Source organism: Mustela putorius, unplaced genomic scaffold, assembly GCF_011764305.1.
Source record: "Mustela putorius furo isolate JIRA1106 unplaced genomic scaffold, ASM1176430v1.1 tig00003834_pilon_pilon_pilon, whole genome shotgun sequence".
Classification (NCBI taxonomy): domain Eukaryota; kingdom Metazoa; phylum Chordata; class Mammalia; order Carnivora; family Mustelidae; genus Mustela; species Mustela putorius.
The window spans coordinates 53808006-53829913 of record NW_025421987.1 but is presented as its reverse complement, the minus strand read 5'-3'; the positions used below and the strand labels follow the sequence as shown (position 1 = coordinate 53829913).

The 21908-nt window shown below is 43.5% G+C and overlaps 1 protein-coding gene and 1 pseudogene across 2 annotated transcripts; both read left to right on the top strand.

Moving 5' to 3' along the window:
- The first annotated feature begins 9279 nt into the window (after positions 1-9279).
- On the top strand, positions 9280-16917 carry TM4SF1 (transmembrane 4 L six family member 1). 2 transcript variants are annotated; one of them, XM_004755512.3, is made up of 5 exons: positions 9280-9586; positions 10936-11025; positions 11116-11261; positions 13982-14182; positions 16053-16917. In XM_004755512.3, the coding sequence occupies exons 1-5, from the start codon at positions 9410-9412 to the stop codon at positions 16198-16200; spliced, it is 762 nt and encodes a 253-aa protein (XP_004755569.1). In that variant the 5' UTR covers positions 9280-9409; the 3' UTR covers positions 16201-16917. The 2 variants fall into 2 exon arrangements, with proteins under 2 accessions (XP_004755569.1, XP_004755571.1); XM_004755514.3 differs by having other exon boundaries at positions 9286-9586; positions 13982-14162.
- A 2264-nt stretch (positions 16918-19181) lies between these two features.
- LOC106006117 lies at positions 19182-20081 on the top strand (annotated as a pseudogene).
- The last annotated feature ends 1827 nt before the right edge of the window (positions 20082-21908 follow it).

The following is a 21908-nucleotide window of genomic DNA, read 5'->3' as shown; positions in this document are numbered from 1 at the left end:
GTTTCCTTGCTGTCTGTCTGTCTGTCTCTCGGTCTCACACGGGCACACACACAGGGTCTCAGCTGCTCCACTGCTGTAATGCCCTTCTCAGTAAAATTCCCTAAGGCAAAATCAACTGTAACCCGAGTTTTCAGCTCATTCAGTATCAGTGGGAAAAGTGCCATGTTGGACTTTGACTGACAGCCACAAAAACCAGTTTGACTGAGAGTGGCAAGGCCACAAGGTCTAGGTGGAGTATTAACTCACCAGCTTGGAATGGCTACTTGGAGAACGCTCACACTGTCCCGTATGCTTCAGTCTGAGTCTCTAAGAGTGTTGAAGTCATAGAGACGACTAAACAAATGTACAGCAGGAAGATTTTTTTATTCAGAACTCAAACACATACACACACACACACACACACACACACACAGGCTCTTCTGTCACCAGGGATCCCTGGAAAGTGATATCTGAAAATCCGCTCTAAGTCAACTGCCTTCACTTCTCGTTTTTTTTTTTTTTTTTTAAAGATTTTATTTATTCATTTGAGAGAGAGACAGTGAGAGAGAGAGCATGAGCGAGGAGAAGGTCAGAGGAAGAAGCAGACTCCCCATGGAGCTGGGAGCCCGATGACCTGAGCCGAAGGCAGTTGTCCAACCAACTGAGCCACCCAGGCGTCCCCACTTCTCGTTTTTGTGTGATCTTCGACTCCCGACTGATAGAAACCCAATGGAATTGAATTTTAATTGGCATGAGAGACAAGGGGGAGAGTTTTGCCCTAACCTTTCTGAAGAAAGGCAAGCATAGTTTTTATATAAATTCCAAGGCCAGGTAAGGAAATCCTTTTACACATTAGACTGGAGTAAAGGAAATGAAAATAAGCTTTAGTATTTCTTTCCTATACTAAATGTGGGAAAAATTAGTTACTATTTTTTCCTTTTTTTAAAAAAGGGATTTTATTTATTTATTTGACAAAGAGAAAGAGAGAAAGATCTCAGGTAAGCAGAGACAAGGCAGAGAGAGGGGGGTGGGGAAGCAGGCTTCCTGCTGAGCAGAAAGCCTAATGTGGGGCTCGATTTCAGGACCTGGAGATCATGATCTGAGCCAAAGGCAGAGGCTTTAACCCACTGAGCCACCCAGGCGCCCCTATTTTTTCCTTCTAATTGTGCTCATATCTTGATTGTTGACAGTATGATTTTGCTACATTAAATCCAAGTTTATTGAATACTGCCATAGCCTTCGTACTGCGCCATCCACCAGAGTTCTAACAATTTAACATCTTCTCATTTGAAAAACACCAGGTTAATTTGAAATCATTTATCCAGTTAAAGCAGAACCCAAATGATTAATGTCTTAGAATTTTGCTGTTTGAAAATGTCAAATAAAAAGTCCTTTAGGCTTTGGTGAGTGCTGTGAAGTGTGTAAACCTGGCGATTCACAGACCTGTACCTGGGGATAAAAATAAATGTTTATAAAAAATTAAAAATTAAAAAAAAAGGAAGAAAAAAATATATATATATAAAAAGTCCTTTAGGCGCGCCTGGGTGGCTCCGTCAGTTGCGTGTCTGACTTTTGATTTCTGCTCGTGAGATTAAGCCCTGGGTCAGTCTCCACAATCAGCACGGTGTCTGCTTGACATTCTCTCTTCCTCTCCCTCTGCCCCTTCCCTGCTCTCTTTCCTTTCTCTCAAATAAATAAGTAGATTAAAAAAAAAAAAAAGGCAGTCCTTTAATTTGGTGATTTTTCATTGGTGAGGGTGTTGTGAAGTCGTATAAGTAAGCCAGATGTGTGAAGGAAGAGCACGAGTATCTGAGTCAGAGAGACCTGACTAAGAATCCAGAGCATGTCACTCACAAGCCTTGTGACTTTAGCCTGCATACTTAACCCACCCGCGTGTCTGCATCCTCACCTGGAGACAGCTCCACACAGGAGAGCTGTAAAGTTCAATTACGACGTGGGAAGGACTGACACGTGTCTATTCTGCACACGATTTAATTGTCCTCTCCACCTTCCCCTAAATGTACAGAAACTGAATAACAGTTTTGTCATTCTCCCTAAAGGCATCTGGGATCCAGGGAAGCAAAAGAATGATAAAGAGAACCACCTGGTTGATCAGGTTCAAAATACAGAAGCAGACGGATTAGTTTTAATTTTTCATTTGTTTTTGGTTTTGTTTTCCTTTAATCTGTGGCTTTTCTTCTGAACTGAAGTGAATCCCTCTAGATCCCAGTGTCCTCTTTGGACTACCTCCTTCCGTGGATTTCCACTCTGGCTATGCGATAGAATCACTTAGAGAACTTTCTGAAAGTGCAGATTCCTGTCTCTACCCCCAGAGACTCGCTGTTTCCCCAGGGGTGAATCAGTGTGTGTGGTTTGAGAAACTCACAGGCCACTCTCCACTGAGACTCGGATGATTTTTGAGGCCCTCCACCATCTCATATGCCTGGCTTTATTACAAAACCCAAGGAAAAGATACTCAAACTAGAAAACATTCATTTTTGAGTGTTCATATTTGAGTGCTGGCTGTCACCGGCATGTTCTGGATGCCCTCAGCTCACCTGCCTCTCAAGGGAGCAGGCCAGCCCTTCTGAGCAGCCAGACCCCCATTCTGAGCTTCAGACCATGGGGTTGGCATCCCAGCAGCTGCCTTGTTTGGACATGGCAATGAGACCTGGCTTGGTGAGAAGGTAACAGGACTGCTGTGAAACATTGAACTGCAACTACTACCAGACAGGGATGGGGAATCAGGGAGAAAGGTCGATGAGGGTGAAGGTAAACTGGTTCAATCTTGGGCCAAGAAGCTTATTTTTTTATTTAAAGATTTACTTATTTATTTATTTGACAGAGAGCTCACAAGGAGGCAGAGAGGCAGGCCAAGAGAGAGGAGGAAGCAGGCTCCCCGCTGAGCAGAGAGCCTGATGTGGGACTTGATCCCAGGACCCTGGGACCACGACCTGAGCCGAAGGCAGAGGCTTTAACCCACTGAGCCACCCAGGCACCCCAAGAAGCTTATTTTTAAACCAAGAATAAACCAAGAATTGAGACTGAATCAAAGATGGGGAGAAAGCCAGGAGATTGTAGCTACGATGGCTCAACACTGTTCCTTCTCTCCGCCTTTCTGTTGCGACAGTCATACACCCTGATTAAGTTTCAAATGAAGTACAGCTCCCAGCGTCTCTGCCTGGTCCTATGCTCACCTTTCCTTGACGACGCTTGGGGGCAGAGATGGCTCCCAGCAACCCCTGTGTGCCCTGTTCCCCTCTCCCCTCCCTCAAATCCTCAGTCAGCGGGACATTCCGGGACTCCCCGAGCGCTGGGGGGGGTCAGCCACACCCCTCACTCACATGCACAAACCACCACCGATGTGGGCAGCGGGCTAAACAGGACTGTTTATTCAGTCCCCACATATATGGGCATGCTCCAGCCTTGTCCAGGGTAACTCCCACCGTTCAGAATCCGAGGATGATGGGTATTTTGAACAGAGTAATATGTCAACTTGGGAACTGTAAGAGCATATTCTTCCGTGTGAACTGTGAAAGAGAGAAATGAGTCCACATTAGGAGGAATGCAGTTAAGGATAGAAGAGGCAAAAAGAGGCAAGATGGAGACTGAAGACATTCTGGATTTCCTACAGAATTTGGTTCCCCCATCCATGTGTGCTATTACCCCATCTACATCTGTACCTTTTAGTTTATAATTAATTCCCCTTTGTTAATGTAGCTGGAACTGGCTTCTGCTACTTATACAGCTGGCCCTTGAAAACCAGGGTTTGAACTGCATAGATCCACTTAACTCAGACTGTGTTGATAAATACAGTACAGCTCTGTTAATGTATTTTCTCTTCCTTATGATTTTCTTAAGAACGTTTTCTTTTCTCTAGATTACTTTATTATAAGAATACAGTATAGAATACATATAATACCCAAAATATGTGTTAGTCTACTGTTTATGCTATCGGTAAGCTACTCCTTAACAGTAGGCTACTAGCATTTTGAAGAGTCAAAAGTAATATGTGAATTTTCAATTTCAGCACCCCAACCCCTATGTTGTTAAAGAGTCAACTATAATCAAAAACGCTCTAATGAGTATAGATACCATGTATGAATCATTATATTTTTCATGTTCAAACCAGTGAGGGACTAGTGCTTTCCCAATGAAGAGGACAAAACACATGTGGAAGAAAGCAACCAAGGGCAGGACGTCGGGGCTTAAATCTTCCTCTTAAACTCTCTCAACCACACAGAATCAGACTATCGACATTAGTTCTTAAAAGTAACTCATTTCCACTGCCTCATATCATAGCTAGATGATATTGGGAAGATTTTTTAACCCTCGTGGATTTAACTATAATATGGCTATAAAGATTCGGGAGGGAACCATTCACTCTCTTGAGGTTTCTTCCAACACTAAAACCTCTGTGTCTATGGTACTTGATATTATCAAAAGGAATATCCCTTGGAATTATTCTTGTAGCCACATTCTACATATCAAATGGTCAGGAGAGCTCACCATAAGAAGGCATACCAGCTGCTCATGTGAATGACAGGTAAAACTAAACACTTTATTTTTTTTTTAAGATCTTATTTATTTATTTGACAGAGATCACAAGTAGGCAGAGAGGCAGGCAGAGAGAGAGAAGAGGAAGCAGGCTCCCTGCCAAACAGAGAGCCTGATGCAGGACTTGATCCCAGGACCCTGAGATCATGACCTGAGCCGAAGGCAGAGGCTTAACCTACTTAGCCACCCAGGCACCCCAAAACTAAACACTGTAAAACTTAAATGTAACGGGCACCTGGGTAACTCAGTTGGTTGGACATCTGCCTTTGGCTTGGGTCATGGTCCTGGGGTCCTGGGACTGGGTCCTGCATTGGACCCTCTGATCATTAAGGAATCTGTTTCTCCCTCTTTCTTCCCCCTGATTATGATCTCTCTCAAATCAATAAATAAAATCTTACAAAAATTTTTTTAATGTAACAATTGCCAATTTTGCCTAACTTTCCATAAGACATTTGGCTTTGCTTCAAAGCAAATAACCTTAGAACAGAACATATTCAACTCCCCTATTTATTTGAATAAAATTTAGCACTTATTATTGAAAGGTGATAAAGATACACATCAGTGTATCGTGGTTTGATTGGTGCTGAATGGGGGTGTGTAAAAGGACAGCGTAGGAGTGATGAGCAGGTCTAGGAAGGAGACAGGCAGGGTGTGATAGAAGGTGTCATGGAAAAAGTGATGAGTTCAGCAGAGGGAACAAAGCTGGGTGGGGTAGACCATGGTGAGAAGGAAGAACAGGGCCTTTCTGGCAGTGGGACAGCATACCCAAAACATGGGGCTGAGAACCAGTGTCCTGTGGCAAAGTAAAGACCACTCTTTCCAAGGTATTCATTCATGCATTGAGGCTGATTTCAGAGGGAACAAGGGAGGTAAAAGTGAACTTTTAATAAAACTGTGGGAACTCCAGTATCTAAAAATCAATCACAAAAGACAACAAAGTGATCCAATACATACTGGAGTGATGGGATCCCAGAGAAGTAGCTATATCCTAAAGGGAGTAGAGACATTTTCCCCGGGACAGTGGGCTGAAGAAAAGAGTAAGTAATAATAAGTAGCATTTATTGAGTGATCGCTAAATGCCAGGCGTTCCATGCTTTGTGAACATCAACTCACTTTGTGCATCAACTCTGTGATGTATGTTCTGTTTCAGGAGGTTGTCTCCCTCCCTCGCCTAGTCCCCTTTCCTGAACTTATCACTAATGCACAAGGTATTTTATTTATTTATTTATTTATTTATTTATTTATTTTTTAAGATTTTATTTATTCATTTGACAGAGAGAGACACAGTGAGAGAGGGAACACAAGCAGGGGGAGTGGGAGAGGGAGAAGCAGGCTTCCCGCTGAGCAGGGAGCCCAATGTGGTGCTCGATCCCAGGACCCCGGGATCATGACCTGAGCTGAAGCCAGGTGCTTAACAACTGAGCCACCCAGGCGCCTCAGTATTTGATTTATTTAATATTATGTTGTATTTGTCTCTTGCTTTCTGATCGAACAAACACGCTTTAAGGGCGGGGACTTTTGTTTGTGTTGTTGACTGCTATGTATATACCCAGAACTTAGAAAACACAGTAGGAGCTCAAGAAATCTTGCTGGAAAAGAAGGAGAGCAACTGAGACACAGAAGGGTTAATAACTTGCCCCACGCAGTCCAGCAGTGGCAGGACCTGGGAGCAATGGTATGAGCAGCTAAGGAGGTTTTTAGTGAGGTTCACAAGGGAGCATAATAGGATTGAAGGTGGAGGGTTGGAGCATCAGCCCGGTAAGAAGAGGCTTAAGAATGCATCAGTTCATTTATTTATTCAGTTAGTTTTTCAACGAACATTTACTGACTCTCTACCATGTAGCAGGCATTGTTCCAAGCCTCAGGAAGCAAGGGTGGACAAGGCCAAAAGGATTCTCCACTCAGAGGAGGGAAGACAGACAACAGAAAAGGAAACAAGTGAATGAATATATGGCAACATTTCAGGGATGATAATAGAACAAATTGATGTGATGAAGAGTAGCTGGGGTAGGGGGCCTCCCACTATTAGATGGGGTCTTTGGCCTCTTTGAGCAGATGTATGAGCAGAACCCTGCAGCAGGAAGCTCTGAGAGAAGATAATGCTTAGAACAAAGATGATGGGAGTGGGGGAAGCAGAAGTTGGGGCAGGATTGGGGATGGGGTTTGGAGAATGGGATGGAGCCCAGAAAGTGTCCATGGAGATCACAGCTCTGCCCAGGAGGCTGAGCGTTCACAGCCAGGAGAAAGGCATGTAGGGCAAAGTCTGCCTAGGATGAGAGCCAAGGGGTTAAACAATTGTCCTAAAAAACGTATCTGGTCTTAAACCAGGAACCTAACCCAAAAAGGACCGTGATTTGGGGCAGAATCAGAAGGTACTATGTAGAATGATAGGAGTCTGGGCACGGTGGACCATGTTACAAGTGAATTTGGTCAGCTCAAGCCTGAAAGGGACTTATGCGGATGTACAATGTGTCCCCCACGATTCACGCACACTCTGTATGTCTGCCCGGAGCAGAGGAACCACTGGAGATGGGAGTGGCCTCAAGGAACATCACTACACAGGATATTTACCTGGCCCGTGGACCAGGCCGGTGATCCCCAACCTGAGCGAAACACAAGACTCATTTGGAATGTTTGTAAGAAAATTCAGATGATGGGGTCTCGTCCCCCATGATTCGTATTTACTATGTTGAGAGCGGAGCGAGTGTCTGCACCTGTGATGCAGATGGTCTCCAGACAGGGCCCACCTGGCGAAGTGTGCAAGTGAATCACTAACGGGCTTCAGGGAACCCCGGGAACCCCTGAAATGGAATGAACCATGTGTGCTTGCATACCAGTATATTTTTGGGTTGGGGGGAGAGGGTCCGTCTCCTCACAAGAGTCTCAAAACCTCAAGAACAGCTGATCTAGTCCTGCCCCGTGTCATATAGAGTAGAAAACAGGGTCCCACGAATGTGATGACTTGCTTGATCCCCCAGACAGAAAAACAGCAGAGGTGGGCTGTCACTCCACACTTTTTGCCTGCCCCTCACTCTCTCCTTCACACCCTGCTGACCGTAGGGGTGAGGGGGAAGGGGGAAGGCGATTAAGCATACAGGAGCGAAGTTGTGACAGGGTTGCTCACCCCATTTTGGCCCCAGGTGGGAGATATCAGCAGAGTGGAGGTTGGAATGATGATGCCTTAACAAAGGGCCCAGGCACTCACCTGGACACCACCCCAGGCGCTGATACCATGGACTCTTCGCTCCATGAGGACCTAAAGCCAGGACAGAAGGTACGTAGTGGTAACGGAGTGACGTTTCTTGTGAAAATCTGTCTTCCTACACCTGAGCAGGCTGGTGGCTCCAGCCTTCCCTGCCTGCGCTTTCTTTTCATATCCACCTCTTTTCTCAGGCCAGTCTGGATCATGGCCCCACCTTTGTTAGTATCTTCCTCCCAGTCCCGATTCTGTGACTAACCCCAGCGAGCCTCCTCACATTTGGAACGTGTCCTGCCCCCCAGTTTTGGCCCAAATCCTTCAGCCTCTGGCCGCAGCAGCCTGAGCTCCCAGATTCACCTGCCTTGCTCACCTTCCTCTTCTGAACTAACACCCCCCCATCTTGGCCTTTTGCCTCTTCACTCCCTCTTCTGTCCCGGGGACAGGGCCCCTCTAGTCCTGGCCCCACCTGTCACCCCGTCCTCCTCCAGCCCATGTGGCTCGCACAACCTGCTATTCAAGGGCTGAACTTCTTTGGAGTCTGAGCCCTCCTTCTGCAAGGATGCAAGACAGCTGCGTAAGAAAGTCAGCGGAACACCCTTCCTCCGCCTTCATCTGCGAGCCTGCAACAGCAGGCTCAGGGCCTGGCTGGTGGACCACAGGGAGACCCTGAGTCCTGACCAACAACTGTGCGTCCCATTCTTTCCAGTTTCTCTCTGTCTAGCCCCTCACCCCCGTTCCACTTGCAAGTCCCTCTCTCTTCTGTTCCTTTCTCTTTTTCTTTCCTTTCTTTCTTTTTTTAAAATTTCTTTTTCTTTTTAATCTTTCCCCATGCTTTAGGCCTCCCTTGGCCCTTCCTGGGATCTCTTTGCCTGATAGCAATCCTCAGGAATAAAAAGGTGCCCGAGCCCTTTGTGTGGACAAATGCCACCTTTGTTTTGGTGCCAGATTTGTGTTAGAGGCAGCTCTCAGGGAAAGCTGGACAGTTGGAGCCATCCTGCAGAGCACGCAGTAGGCAGAGAAAAGAAGATGGCTCGGGAATGTTCCCAACAGCCTCCTCAAATTTGTGGGGTAATGGCTGGTGGGCCCTTCATCGTTCACAGACAAGGAGACAAGCTCGGGGCTCAGGACAGCCCCAGGTCTGGAATTAAGCCAGGGTAAAAGTGGAAGTGGACACGGAGCCGTCCAACTGGAAGCTGTCCAGAGAGCTGTGTGGGGCAGGATTCCAGCTCGCTGCCTCGCAAAGCCTCCACTGGCTCGGTCAGCTGTGGGCACTCGACAGTTACTGGAAAGTCGTATCAGACTCCCCTGTCAGCTCTTTGTCCTGTGAAGGAATAGCATGTCTTGGTGAAGATTAATCATTTTCTTCCTTGCCTATGACTGAGGCTGTTTCTCACGTCCTACCCTGGTTTCGCTTGTCTCAAGGATTTCATCGGAAGGGCGGGACATTCCCTCTGCCTTCCCCCCCTCCCAACCCCAACGGGAGCCTGTGATCAGGACCAATGAAAGCAAAGTACCTCACCCACTCAGTGACTAAGAACTCAGAGTATTTAAGAGGTTCAGGAATGGGCTGAGAACTGCTTCTGCTTTCTCCCCAGACAGGCACACTCTCCTCTGACTCGGGCCCTCGCTGAGCTGCAGAGGGAAGGGGGAAAGCCTCCCAGACTCTCTGTCACCATGTGCTACGGCAGATGTGCACGATGCATTGGACATTCCCTGGTGTGGCTGGCCATCCTCTGCATTGTGGCCAATATCTTGCTTTACTTTCCCAATGGGGAAACAAAATATGTCTCTGAAAACCATCTCAGCCGCTTCGTGTGGTTCTTTTCCGGCATCGTGGGAGGGGGCTTGCTGGTAAGTTGTTCAGAATTATTAGAAGCTTAAACTATTCTCTTCTGTTAATGAGGGGTTCTCATGGAAATGTTTCTACAGTGCCTCCTTCCAAATCCAGTTATTTCTGTTTGTTCTCATTTGGAAAGCAGATCACACAAAGTTGAGATAGGTCTGGTGTATTAATTTTGTTAGACGGTTTACAAAATCCTCTTTCAACTAACAGTGGACTACCTTTTTGCTATTCTCTCTTACTTTACAGTTACAAAACAGATATTAGCTTTTAAATTAGATCTGAGACACTATAGAGTTTCTAGTACTGGAGGGTTGGGCATTTAATGTTTACTCTGGGGAGCCAGGAGGACGCCGCTGGTTCTCTGTCTAAATCAACAGTTTTGTATCCAAATTCTCTGCTGTTTATTTTCAGGCATCTATTGCAGAAAAAAAAAATCACAAGTTATGAGTGTATTGCTATTCAGAACTATAAGTTTTCTCCTTTATGTAATCCTGGGTGTGGTGTCTAAGAAAAATCCTACAGTTAGCAGCAGATCAGGGTCTGATGCTCACAGTGGAATGTGTTGTTTCTTCCAAGGTTTGTTTTTAATTGAAGTGAGAGGAATTTGCCTGCCAGCCTGGGAGCTGAAAGTATTAACTTCAACCACAGCATGGAAAGAATGTGGACAAACTCGAGTTTGCCACTTTAAATGCTAGGATTGAGAATTCTAGAAAGACATTTTATGGAATCGCTAGTACCACAGAGAATATTTTTCTTAGCCAGGAAAAGACATTATGACATTTAAATTGAATACATTATTATGAAGCTTTATTATCATGTTCGCATAATAATTTGTCCTTCATGCAACATCGCACCTGTTTAAGCTTCTTTTGATCCCAAACTCAGAGTACTTCATACTTTATTTAAAGAGCTTTATTGTGAAGCAACAATCGTAAAATTTATGAAAAATTTCAGTTATTCTATGAAAGACTGTTAGTATCATCTATATTTTGCAAGGGTGGGGGGGGGGAATCAGATTTGAAGACAGAGTTTAAGAGTTTCATCCAGAGCTGAGGGATGGTGCTAGGAACTCTTGTAGAAGAAACTCTTCCACAGGTTACTCCTTAAGCCCTCCCGACCTGCACGCTCACCCTAAAGACATATTACATGTGTCAAACAAGCAGGCACTCCACTTAGAGGGCTTTTGTGCTCCTTCTGGTTTTACATTCTTGGAGAGCCACGGGCAAGAAAACCCAAAGCCATCCACCACTGTCAGAAAGAAATATATTCTAGCAAAAGATGCTTAGCCGGACCCTTATGACAGGCTTCGATTTGGGGGGGGAAGGTGGTGACTTTGGTTTCCCTGTTTTCGAACCAGATGTTCCTGCCAGCATTTATGTTCATCGGGCTGGAAAAGGACGACTGCTGGGGCTTCTGTAGCCACGAAAACTGCGGCAAGAGATGCACGGTAGGTGCTCCAGCTCCCAGGGTGGAAACGGTCCTTTGGGAGGCGGCCGGGGCCTCGCCGGCTCACTTCCTCCCTTTCTGCTCTCGCCAGATATTTTCTTCTGTCCTGGCTGCTGCGATCGGAGTCGCGGGATCCGGCTACTGCGTCATCGTGGCTGCCCTGGGCTTGGCGGAAGGACCACTATGTCTTAATTCTTCGGGCCAGTGGAACTACACCTTTGCCAACACCGATGGACAGTGAGTAATGGTTTCCTGTCGGGCCATGCATTCTCACCGCCGCCTGGTACAGTGGCAAACCCAGCAGGTTAGACGGGCAGCGGGCAGCCGAGCGTCTGTCTGCTCCATCAGGTGTCTTCGCCGGGACTCAGGCACCAGGCGGCGGTGTCAGAGCGTGGACCCCTGACCCGGAGAGGCTCTCCGTGCTTTTTAATGGATTCCCTGATTCAGCCCTCATCATAGATTTAAGGATAAATTTAATAGAGGTGTGTTGACTTCCACTATTGCTTCCATTTTACAGATGAGGAAAAGGAGGCATAGAGAGTTGCAGGAACTTATTCAGAGTCACGTTGATGGGAAGGACATGGACAGTCAGGATTTGAACCCAGGCAGCGTGGCTATAGAGTTTGTGCTCATACAGTGTGTCCACTATACCAGAATGATTAGCTGATTTTACTGTTTTATAAGAAAATATTATGGAATCATTACGTAATATGGATGGAAAGCCTATGAATTTAACCAAAGTCCAGGGTAGATCATAGAACTCCCGTACACACACTCATGTAGAACACAATAACTACATACAACAAACTCTTTATTTAAATTTATTGAAATCAGCCCATAGGAGACAGGTCTGATACATGACTTTAACATCAGGATAATTTAAGGCCTTTTATTTTATGTTGATGCTTCTTTCTTATCCATTATTGAGGAAAGATCAGAAATAGCTGATAGAAACTGAGGTACATGATGACGAATGAATGGCATCCTTCTTTGAATTTTGAAAAGCTTAGTTGTGAGATTCATGAGTGAAAATAATATGAATAATGAATTTCGATTGCCTTTCTATCATCAAGACTGTTTATCCCCTACGAATTGTGTAGCATATAGGGAGTTCATAAATCATGAATGTGGAATTCCACGGACCTGGATTCCGTTCTAGTTCTGCATTTCTCCCTCAGCAACCAGGATAAAGTGGACTGAGCTCTGTGCTTTTCTGTTACTTCATTTGTCAAATAAAACCAGGGGCAGTTGTCAGGAGGATTAATGAGATAATAAACATAAAGTATTTGTCACAGAAACTGACAAACTATCTCCTAACTTACAATGAATACAGCCAAGGTAGCCTCGGAAGAAACAGTAGCACTTAGAGGGGTTTGAAATTTCGGTGGTCAAAATGGTTATTGATCATGATTCAACTTTGTTCAGAACCTACTGAATGTACTAGTAGAAATTGGTTATTCACGTATGCACAGGCATACAAACTACTGTACAAACCCACCTGTAAAAGTGATCATGATGAATGTCGCTGGAATGCAAGGGGAAGGGCAAGTATCACTAAACATTTCTACAGCTGTTTGAGCGTATGCCCCTCCCCTGGCCCACCCCAGCTTCTGTAAAAAAACCTTCTGCTTCTATATCATTCTTTCCTTCAACCTGTCCAAGGAGATCAGTATGGGAAATAACTAATGGTCACAAGCCGGTGATTAATTGCTCAATAGGCAAGTGGGGCTGAAGAATTTTTTTAACGTTGTGTCCTAAAATGACAAATTCTTTTCTCCACTGATAGGCAGAAAGACAGGGTCATAAGGACAGAATTCTTTTTTTAAATCAACAAGTTGAATTTCTGATTGGCTCAATGAGCCTTTCAAAGTTAGGTCTCTAGTTCCAAGTCCCTTTGTTCTGCTGTTTTAGAAAAACTGATAAGAAAAGAGTTTTATACCAGACCTCTTTGTGGAATTAAGTCAATTGCAGATTTTCCCACATGATTGAATTCTATTTCATTAAGGATCCACATGCTTTATGATGTAGCAAAGGCTGAGATTCTAAGAGAATAATCAGAGATTGAAGTTTTTCAAACTGTAAGAATATTTTTTTAGGTATTTAGAAAATCTCCTAAGTCACGTATATATGTATATGACTTATGTGTGTGTGTATAGTCAGTCATACGTGATTTCAGCATGGTGTGCTACTATTTCTCAAAGTGACTTCAGTTTGTTTATCATTCAATTACTTTTATTTTTTTTAAAGATTGTATTTATTTATTTGACAGAGAGAGAGAGATCACAAGTAGGCAGAGAGGCAGGCAGAAGGAGAGAGGTGGAAGCAGGCTCCCTGCTGAGCAAAGAGCCAGATGCGGGGATCTATCCCAGGACCCTGAGACTATGACCTGAGCAATAGGCAGAGGCTTAACCCACTGAGCCACCCAGGCGCCCCTCAATTACTTTTAAAAGTGTTGAGTACCTACTATGTGCCAGATACTGGTCTAGGGATGCCAAAGATGAAAGTTCTGCTTCCTATTTTCATGGAGCTCAGACCTGTGGAATAGTTATATAAGCAGGTACTCTCCTGGGTTAGGTTATGTGCCCTTCCTCAAACTTGGTTCACCTGATCAGTATACCTGTCACAATGCGATTGCGTCTTGTCTCCACTCTTAGAGTCTCTCCATTTCCAAGGCAAAGCCCATGCCATGTTCACCATTATACCTCCAGTCCGGGCTTAGTGTTTAACTCCAGTGAATGCCCAATAATATTTGCTGAATTTTATGTTTCTCATTGCAACATGACCTGGGCTAAATTCCTCACTTTGTGAAATGACTTGGACTAGAAAAATTTGATACAGGTCAATGAATTAATTCATTTCTTTTTTCTCTGAACGAAAAAGCACCACACAGAAAGTAGCTTATGAGGCATCCCATTAGGTGTGGTCATAGGACAGAAGTTTCTTTTTTTCATCCGCAGGTACCTTCTGGATACCTCCTCATGGTCCCAGTGCGCTGAACCCACACATGTTGTTGAATGGAATATCACTCTGTTTTCTATCCTTTTGGCCCTCGGTGGAATTGAATTCATCTTGTGTCTCATTCAAATAATAAACGGAGTGATGGGAGGAATATGTGGTTATCACTGCTCTCGCCAACAGGTAAGAAACTGTGTGGAAATGTCACAGCCTGGTCCTGAGGTATTCAATGACTAAAATATGCCATTGTTTTCATCAGAAAGAAAAAAAAGGCAAAATTAAAAGCTGCTCAACTTACCAGCATTTGTCCTTACACCATCTTTGTGGCAAAAGCATTTACAGCATATGATTTTGCTCTGGGGAATAAGCTTCCTTGAGTGTCATAGTCCCTGGGTTATCTTGGTTTTTTGTAGTTGGCTCCGTGTATATAAAAAAATGCTGTCCATAAACGAAGTGTTCCTTCAAGAGCAAACTCAACACCCCTTTCACGGGCTCCAGCCAAAGAGACACAACTGCGTTTGCTTTCATGTTCCCAACTAGCGTACACAAATAGTAGTCAACGTTCCTTGCACTAGGCACTCAGCTACACTCACATTTCAGATGCCACTATGAGTCGGAGATTAAGCAATATGTCTACAGTCCCCTAGTCAGGAAGGAGCAGGCTTCGGACCCTAGGTCATCTTATGCCTCAACCCCTGCTCTCAGCCTATACGCAATACTTGCTGTTCTGTTGAATCTCTTACAATTCCTTCCTAAAAAGGCATCACAAAAATGCCGCAACAGCTAAGCACAGAGAATCACTAGTAACCTTTGAATAGCTGCTTGTCAAAAGCCTTTCACGGTGAAAGAAAACCAGGAAGCACTTGTTTCCCGAGGAAATGATTTCAGAGAGAAGTATGCATTTGTTAGTAGCAGGGAAAGTTCTTGTTTCTATATCTTCTGAAAAAAGAAACCTCATGTATTAATGAATTGATGGAAGTCCAGCTTGTTTGTTTTATGCATTATTCTGTAAAATGGAATTAGGTCAACAGAAACTTAATTTCTATTTTCCTAATCATTTACTCCCCTGGTTCAAGGTCTCTTTCTCTTAAAATAAGACAAAACCTAATGAAAACCGAAAGCCCACTGCTACCATGAAAAACCTTGCTGTAAATAAGTGGAAACTTTCTAAAATTTTTGAGGGGAACTTAAAATAAAAATTTAGTTTTCCTTATCAGGCGAGTACAGCAAGATTAAAAATTTCCTTTGGGAGCTTGCCATATTTCCAAGAAAACAACACAGTGGGAAACTTTCAGTGTGGAGTTGTTTCCAGGCAATATGGTTGGGGAGAGGCAGAGAAGAATCCTCTCAGAATTACTTTAATGTAACCTATCTTTAACCTTGAATTTCATACAAGGCAGAGTTTAAATTAGATGAGGCCCCGCTGGACATCAGCCCTTGTGCATTTTTGGAAAGAGGCATAATATGTCAGTGACCACAGCTGCTGCCAGTGGTTTGTCAGAGTGACCCTCCTCTCTGAGCTGGGGGGTGGGGTGGGGAGAATGGTGGGGAGAGGGAGTGTGGGGGGGTGAGCAAATAGTACTACTGGGTTTCCCATCCGAAATTCACAGTATGGATGTCTTCTTCCCAGAAATGCCAGTGCAGATCTGCTACCTTTATTCCTCAAACAAAAGACACTTTCAAAGGGCAAGGTTTTTTAGTGTAGATGAGTCAAGTTTGTAACTTGGTAGCATTGAATCGGGAAAGTTACCTCCATTGAGCCCACTCCTGGGTGAAACTCCCGTGGCATTATCTCTAAAATCCCTAAGATTAAAAACCTACCCCAAACACATTCAGAGCCAACTCAACACCAGTAAGCTGCGTTTTCATAGTTTTTTCCTACAGCTTTTCCTCAGAGAGGACAATGGGTGTCCTTTGTTTAGGAAACATTTCGTGAGCATTGTCTAGGCTCTCAGCTGAAGTTGACATCAGCCTGCTTTATGTCTGCTTCAAACAGGAAATTTTAGGACGAAAATGGCATCATCGTCTGTTCAGCCTGTTGGTGACCTAATACCTATCTCATTTTCTTTACAGCGATATGACTGCTAAAAGAACCAGCCCAAGACAGAACCACAACCTTCCTCTATTTCATTGTAATTTATATATTCTACTTGTATTAATTTGTAAAACTTTGTACCGCTGTATCATACTTTACATATTCTACTTTTATAAATGTGTATAAAGACTGGCATCTTCATGTGATGTCAAGTGTAGCAAACAAACCTTTTTTTTAGGACTGTGAAAACAAATGAGGTCATTTATTGACTGAATGACGGTCAGTCCTCAGTGTAGCTGAGATGAACTCTGGCCTGAGTAATGTTTTTGAAAGCATTATAAGGATAAATATCATTTTTCCATTTCTATTGTATGTGCATTTCCATTTCTATTGTATGTGCATGGAAGATGTCAAGTTACTTTTTTTTTTAAGACCATGAAGGAGAAAATCCAACAACTTGAAAAGATGTGTTTTTTTTTTTTCACTGTTTATATGGTGTTTCCCATTCATATGCCTGCCAATCTCTGACAAGAGGCCTTTATGAACTGTTCTGAGTTTTGCGAGAGACAGATACTTGCCCAGAGCAGGACGGCTGGTTGAAAGTGCCCGAGCTAGAGGAAGGGCTCAACACCAGCAATGTTGTCAGGAGTCCTGCCAGATCTTACCTTTCTCTGACACGTGGAAAACGTTTTGTCCTTCAAAGACAAGTGTCAAGGATCACATCTTGAAAAAGAAAAAGGCCTGGAGACTCGGACAAGAAAAAATGGGAAACGGAATAAAACAGTTAATCAACATCATGGGAAAATGGGGGAGAAGGAGGAAGGGCAGGAGGACCGTGAGGAAATAACCCCAAAACTTGATGGTTGAAATCCAACAAAATAAAGTATCCACTACCATGTTTAATTTCATTGTCCTTTATTTAAAGTTCCTCCATTTTTCTCCCTATTTTTCCTCCCCAGCCTGTGGGTAGTGCAGCCCCTATGGCTGGGGGCTTTGTGGCTTCTGGGTGTTTTATCCCACTTTCTCTGCCTCATCCTCGCCCTCCTCATCTACCTTTCTCTGCCATCCACTCATTGCTGTTGCTCTGCATCACTTGGGGTTGAGGTCATTACACCGCGTCATTACACCGCATATGTAACTTTCCTTTCTACTGGATGCTCCAGGCGTCAGGCCCCAGTGGAGGCTCACAGACATTTTCTCCCTTGCTAGTTTATTTCAATTGTACAGTTACCTTGACAGCCAACTCCATCACCCTAACATCTAGAGAGGGGGAGACAGAGATCACATTGTTCCAGCAGTAGCCTAATGAGTTGGTCTTGAACTCTGATCTGAGTCTTGAACAACTGTGCTTTTAAAGCAGGATTCCCATTGAAATAAAATGATATTTTGAGAAACCTGCAACAATTTGAATGTGATAAAAAAATAATATGTAATTTTGTCTCATTCATCAAACCATGATCACTACTGTGAGCTATTGCATATAGTCAGATCAGAGGAAATAGTACGTTTTCATTACAGGTTTAAAAACACTGACATTTTGGGGCGCCTGGGTGGCTCAGTGGGTTAAGCCGCTGCCTTCGGCTCAGGTCATGATCTCAGGGTCCTGGGATCGAGTCCCGCATCGGGCTCTCTGCTCAGCAGGGAGCCTGCTTCCTTCTCTCTCTCTCTGCCTGCCTCTCAGTGTACTTGTAATTTCTCTCTGTTAAATAAATAAATAAAATCTTTAAAAAAAAAAAACACTGACATTTTTTTCTCACTGGAGTTTAACACCCTTCTACTAGATATCTATACATGGGCCTCTTGGGAATTCTTGGGCACCAGATTAGAACTCCTGAAATAGAAAATCCAAAGAAGAGGTATAATGATTAGTACTAATGATTGCCCCACACCCAAATCTATCCTCAAAGGCAACAGCAATAATAATGATTAATCACGGGGTGCCTGGGTGGCTCAGTAGGTTAAGCCTCTGCCTTCGGCTCAGGTCATGATCTCAGGGTACTGGAATCAAGCCCTGCATCGGGCTATCTGCTCAGCAGGGAGCCTGCTTCCTCCTCTCTCTGCCTGCTGCTCTGCCTATTTATGATCTCTCTTTCTCTCTCTGTGTCAAATAAATAAATAAAATCTTAAAAAAATTTATGATTAATCCTGATAGTAGTAACAGCAACCATTTGTTGGGGTTCTTCCGATTATCAATTATTGTAGTTAATTTTTTTTTAAGATTTTATTTATTTATTTGAGATAGAATGAGAGAGAGCACACAAGCAGGGGAAGCAGCAGGCAGAAGGAGAAGCAGACTCTCTGCCAAGCTGGGAGCCTGATATGGGGCACTATTCCAGGACTCCGGGATCATGACCTGAGCTGAAGGCAGACGCTTAACCAACTGAGCCTCTCAGGAATCCCTGTTGTTAAGTTTCTATATATTTATTTCACTGTAATCTCTCAGCATGCCCTAGGAAGTGGTGTTTGTCTCCACCGTACACAGTTCAAGCTCGGAGAGGTGAAGTAATATGCCCTAGGCCTATCTTTAACAAATGTAAAAACTATGGTATGAATCCAGGTCCGTCTAACATGAAAACCCACGTTTTTCTGGCTCCTCTCCTTGGCCTCCTGTACCTCTTTGGCTACCCCTGTCTGCCCAGGTGCTCGATCAAGTCTTGTCTCCTCTAACCGACTCAGCCCGTCCACCCACCTGAGGGGGCCTTGAACAGGTCCCTGGGACTCTCGGCCATCCCATCCCACTGCTGAAATTTGAGTGACTCAAAGTATCCCCTAGTTTGTAAACTCTCTAGTAGCAGTCATTGGTATTGGCCAGAGGAAACGGCCGAAACAAATTACCTTCTATCCTAGCTTACTTATATTTATAGCCCACACTCTGAGTCTATAATATTCCAGACCCTTAATTTGACTGGAAATTCCCTCAGAGATTGTACAGAAACAGCTTATTATCACCTGGCAACATGAAAACAGTAAGATTCCTGTAGACTCTGAGTCACCTGAGTAGCACACATGGCCTGAAGGTTAGCTAGTTCCCTCTGAGTATCCATTCACCATAGTTACCAAATTTATAAATAACTACCTAAATACATGGAATCTCCCCGATTAAAGTCTGAGGAAATTGATAGAGTGTTACCTTCGCTACAATTTGTTTCTTGTAGGTGTGTGAGATCTTTCTATGTTTCCTCTGACACTTATCTATAGTGGGAACAGGTATGCGATGTTACAACTTTTCAGAAAAGCAACTCTCTATAAGGTTTGCATATCTTCTTTAGCCCTGTGTGTGTGTGTGTGTGTGTGTGTGTTTAAAACTTTCAAAGTGCCAAAGACAGCAGAGAACTTTCGTGCTCTGAGCACTGGGGAGAAAGGATTGGGTTATAAAGTTTCCTGCTTTCACAGGATTATTCCAGGATTTCTGTGCCAGGGTGGTGACCTCATATGCCATCACAGCACTGGGGGCAGGTCTATCTACGGCAACAAAGTTGATGTTGAGGATTTCATCCTGAAGCACAAGGGTCTGGGCATCTTGTTGGTGGCGAATGCTGGACCCAACCCAAACAGTTCCCGGTTTCTCATCTGCACAGCCAAGACAGAGTGGTTGGCTGGTTGGCATGCGGTCTTTGGCAAAGTGAGAAAGGGCATGAATATTGGGAAGCATGGATGGGTTTGGGTCCAGGAATGGCAAAACCAGTGAGAAGATCACCACTTCTGACTGTCGGCAAACCTAATACATTTGACTTGTGTGCTATCTTAACTAACAGACTATTCCTTCTGTAGCTCAGGAGAGCACCCCTTCACCCCAGTCACTCAAAATAGCCTATAATCTTGGTGCTCTCACTGCAGGTCTATGGTTCTGTATTTTCCTTTTTCCCCTCTAATAGCTAGATTGTAGAGTTAAATTCACGATTATAAAGTAAAAACTAAACAAACAAACAAACCAAGGATGTTCAGTTTCCAGGAATAATTTTGGGAGTGGTGTTTATAGCCAGAAAAATAACAAGGGCTTCAAAGTCCAACAAGGAACTGTTTTGATAAAATGTCAGCACAATAAAATGTTATTTATATTTATAATACATATGCGCTAAGAAATAATATTGATCAGATTCTGGGTTATTTTTGTCTGGATTCATTTCTCCTATCTCTGCCTATTAAAGTTTCTGTAGTGAACACATATTACTTTTGAGAAAATAAAGTTTCATTCCTAAAATCACTCGGGGAGTAGTCCATAGTCTTTGAAGGAAAATCCCCAAGCGTAGGAGAAAACCATTGATCCTGTGGGTGGACAGAGGAGTCATTCTGCAGTGAACACAGGAGAATAATTGTGCAGGCAATTAGCCAAAGGGATGGGCCAGGTGAGGCAGGCAGTAACCACAGGCTACAAATGTGGTAGGGAGTCCATAATTTCTCGTCTGTGCTTGGGAAATCCAAGTCCATGGTGTCTATTTGGTGTAGCTACCAAATAAGATTTTTATAAATACCAACTATATATAGATAGATAGATAGATACCAACTATATATCTGTTTTTCAAAAATGAAAGTGATAAAATGTTTTTATTTTGAACATCGGTCTTTTATCAGGGTTTTTGTAGGCACACCTCGAATTTTCCTCATTTTACTTTTCTGAGATGAGAGGGAGGGTTAACAACAGGTTTATAAGATATGGTCTGGCATGGTTTGTGGAAATGATTGAACACATCCTACATAGAGAAATTGTTACCCACCCCAGGCTAGTACAAATGGTTCTTCCTCTCAACACAAAATATTCTGTGTGTCTGTTCATCTTTGTCAATGCAGACACTTTTTAAAACTATTGCAGCTCAAGAAACCTGTTTGACCTTTCTGAAGCTGGATTTTTTTTTGTTGTTGTTGTTAATTCCTGGAACTGATTAAACAATCAATTCTCTTCCTTTCATGCATGCACGCATCCCCCCTCCCATACACCACATATAATCACATTTTCCTACCCTCAGCAGTTAAAAAGAACAAACTATGGATACATGAGAAAACATGGGTGAATCTTACAAATAAGGGGAATGAAAGCCATCAACACTGTTCCCTCTCCCAATTTTGATGACATAGTTCTGTATGTACTCTCAACTCATGGAGTTTGGTCCTTAAATACAGAGGGCTAGTGAGTTCCCTTATGCAACATTTCACACGCTAGTTTTTATAGGAGCAATACTATCATTCCCACTGAGGGACTGTTTCAAGATGTCTATATCTACAAGTTGCATCCTGTGAGTGCAAGACTCTGTGTCAAATGTTTCATTTGCTAATTCTCACTATGCCCATCTTTGTTCCACGTGTATAAATATTATTAACTTATACACAGGACTCAAGGCCAATTGAAATGGCCGCTGGCATCTCAGATGTAGACTGTACTTATAGGTTTGAAAACAAAACCAAGGGAGCCACCTCCCTTAAGATCCCTTAGGATCTCATAGGATACCTAACTCCATATTGTTTAAGGCAACCCTTTGGTAAAGGAAATTCTAGAACTACACAGCTCTCCTGGTAACCTTTGACGCCTAGGTTAAATTTTTAACCTTTTTAAGCCTTTTTTTTCTAATTACTTTTTTACGGGGCACTTGGGAGACTCAATTTGTTAAGTGTCTGCCTTTGGCTCAGGTCATGATCCCAGAATTCTTGGATTGAGCCCCGAGTGAGGCTCCCTGCTCAGTGGGGAGTCTGTGTCTCCCTCTCCTTCTGCCTCTGCCTCTTTCCCCATACTTGTACCTATGCTCTCTTTTTTTTTCTCTCTCTCTCTCAAAGAAGTAAAATCTTGAAAAAAAATTACTTTTTTACATGTAGTAAAATGCACACAAAAATGTATAGCTCAGTGAATTTTTACATACATCTATTCATACTAATCACCATTCAGATCAAGATATAGAACTTCC

Coding starts and splice junctions, on each gene's coding strand:
- TM4SF1 (XM_004755512.3), top strand. CDS start 9,410: ATGTGCTACGGCAGATGTGCACGATGCATTGGACATTCCCTGGTGTGG. Junction 11,026..11,115: donor ACTGCGGCAAGAGATGCACG/GTAGGTGCTCCA, acceptor TGCTCTCGCCAG/ATATTTTCTTCTGTCCTGGC. Junction 14,183..16,052: donor GTAAGAAACTGTGTGGAAAT/GTCACAGCCTGG, acceptor TTTTCTTTACAG/CGATATGACTGCTAAAAGAA.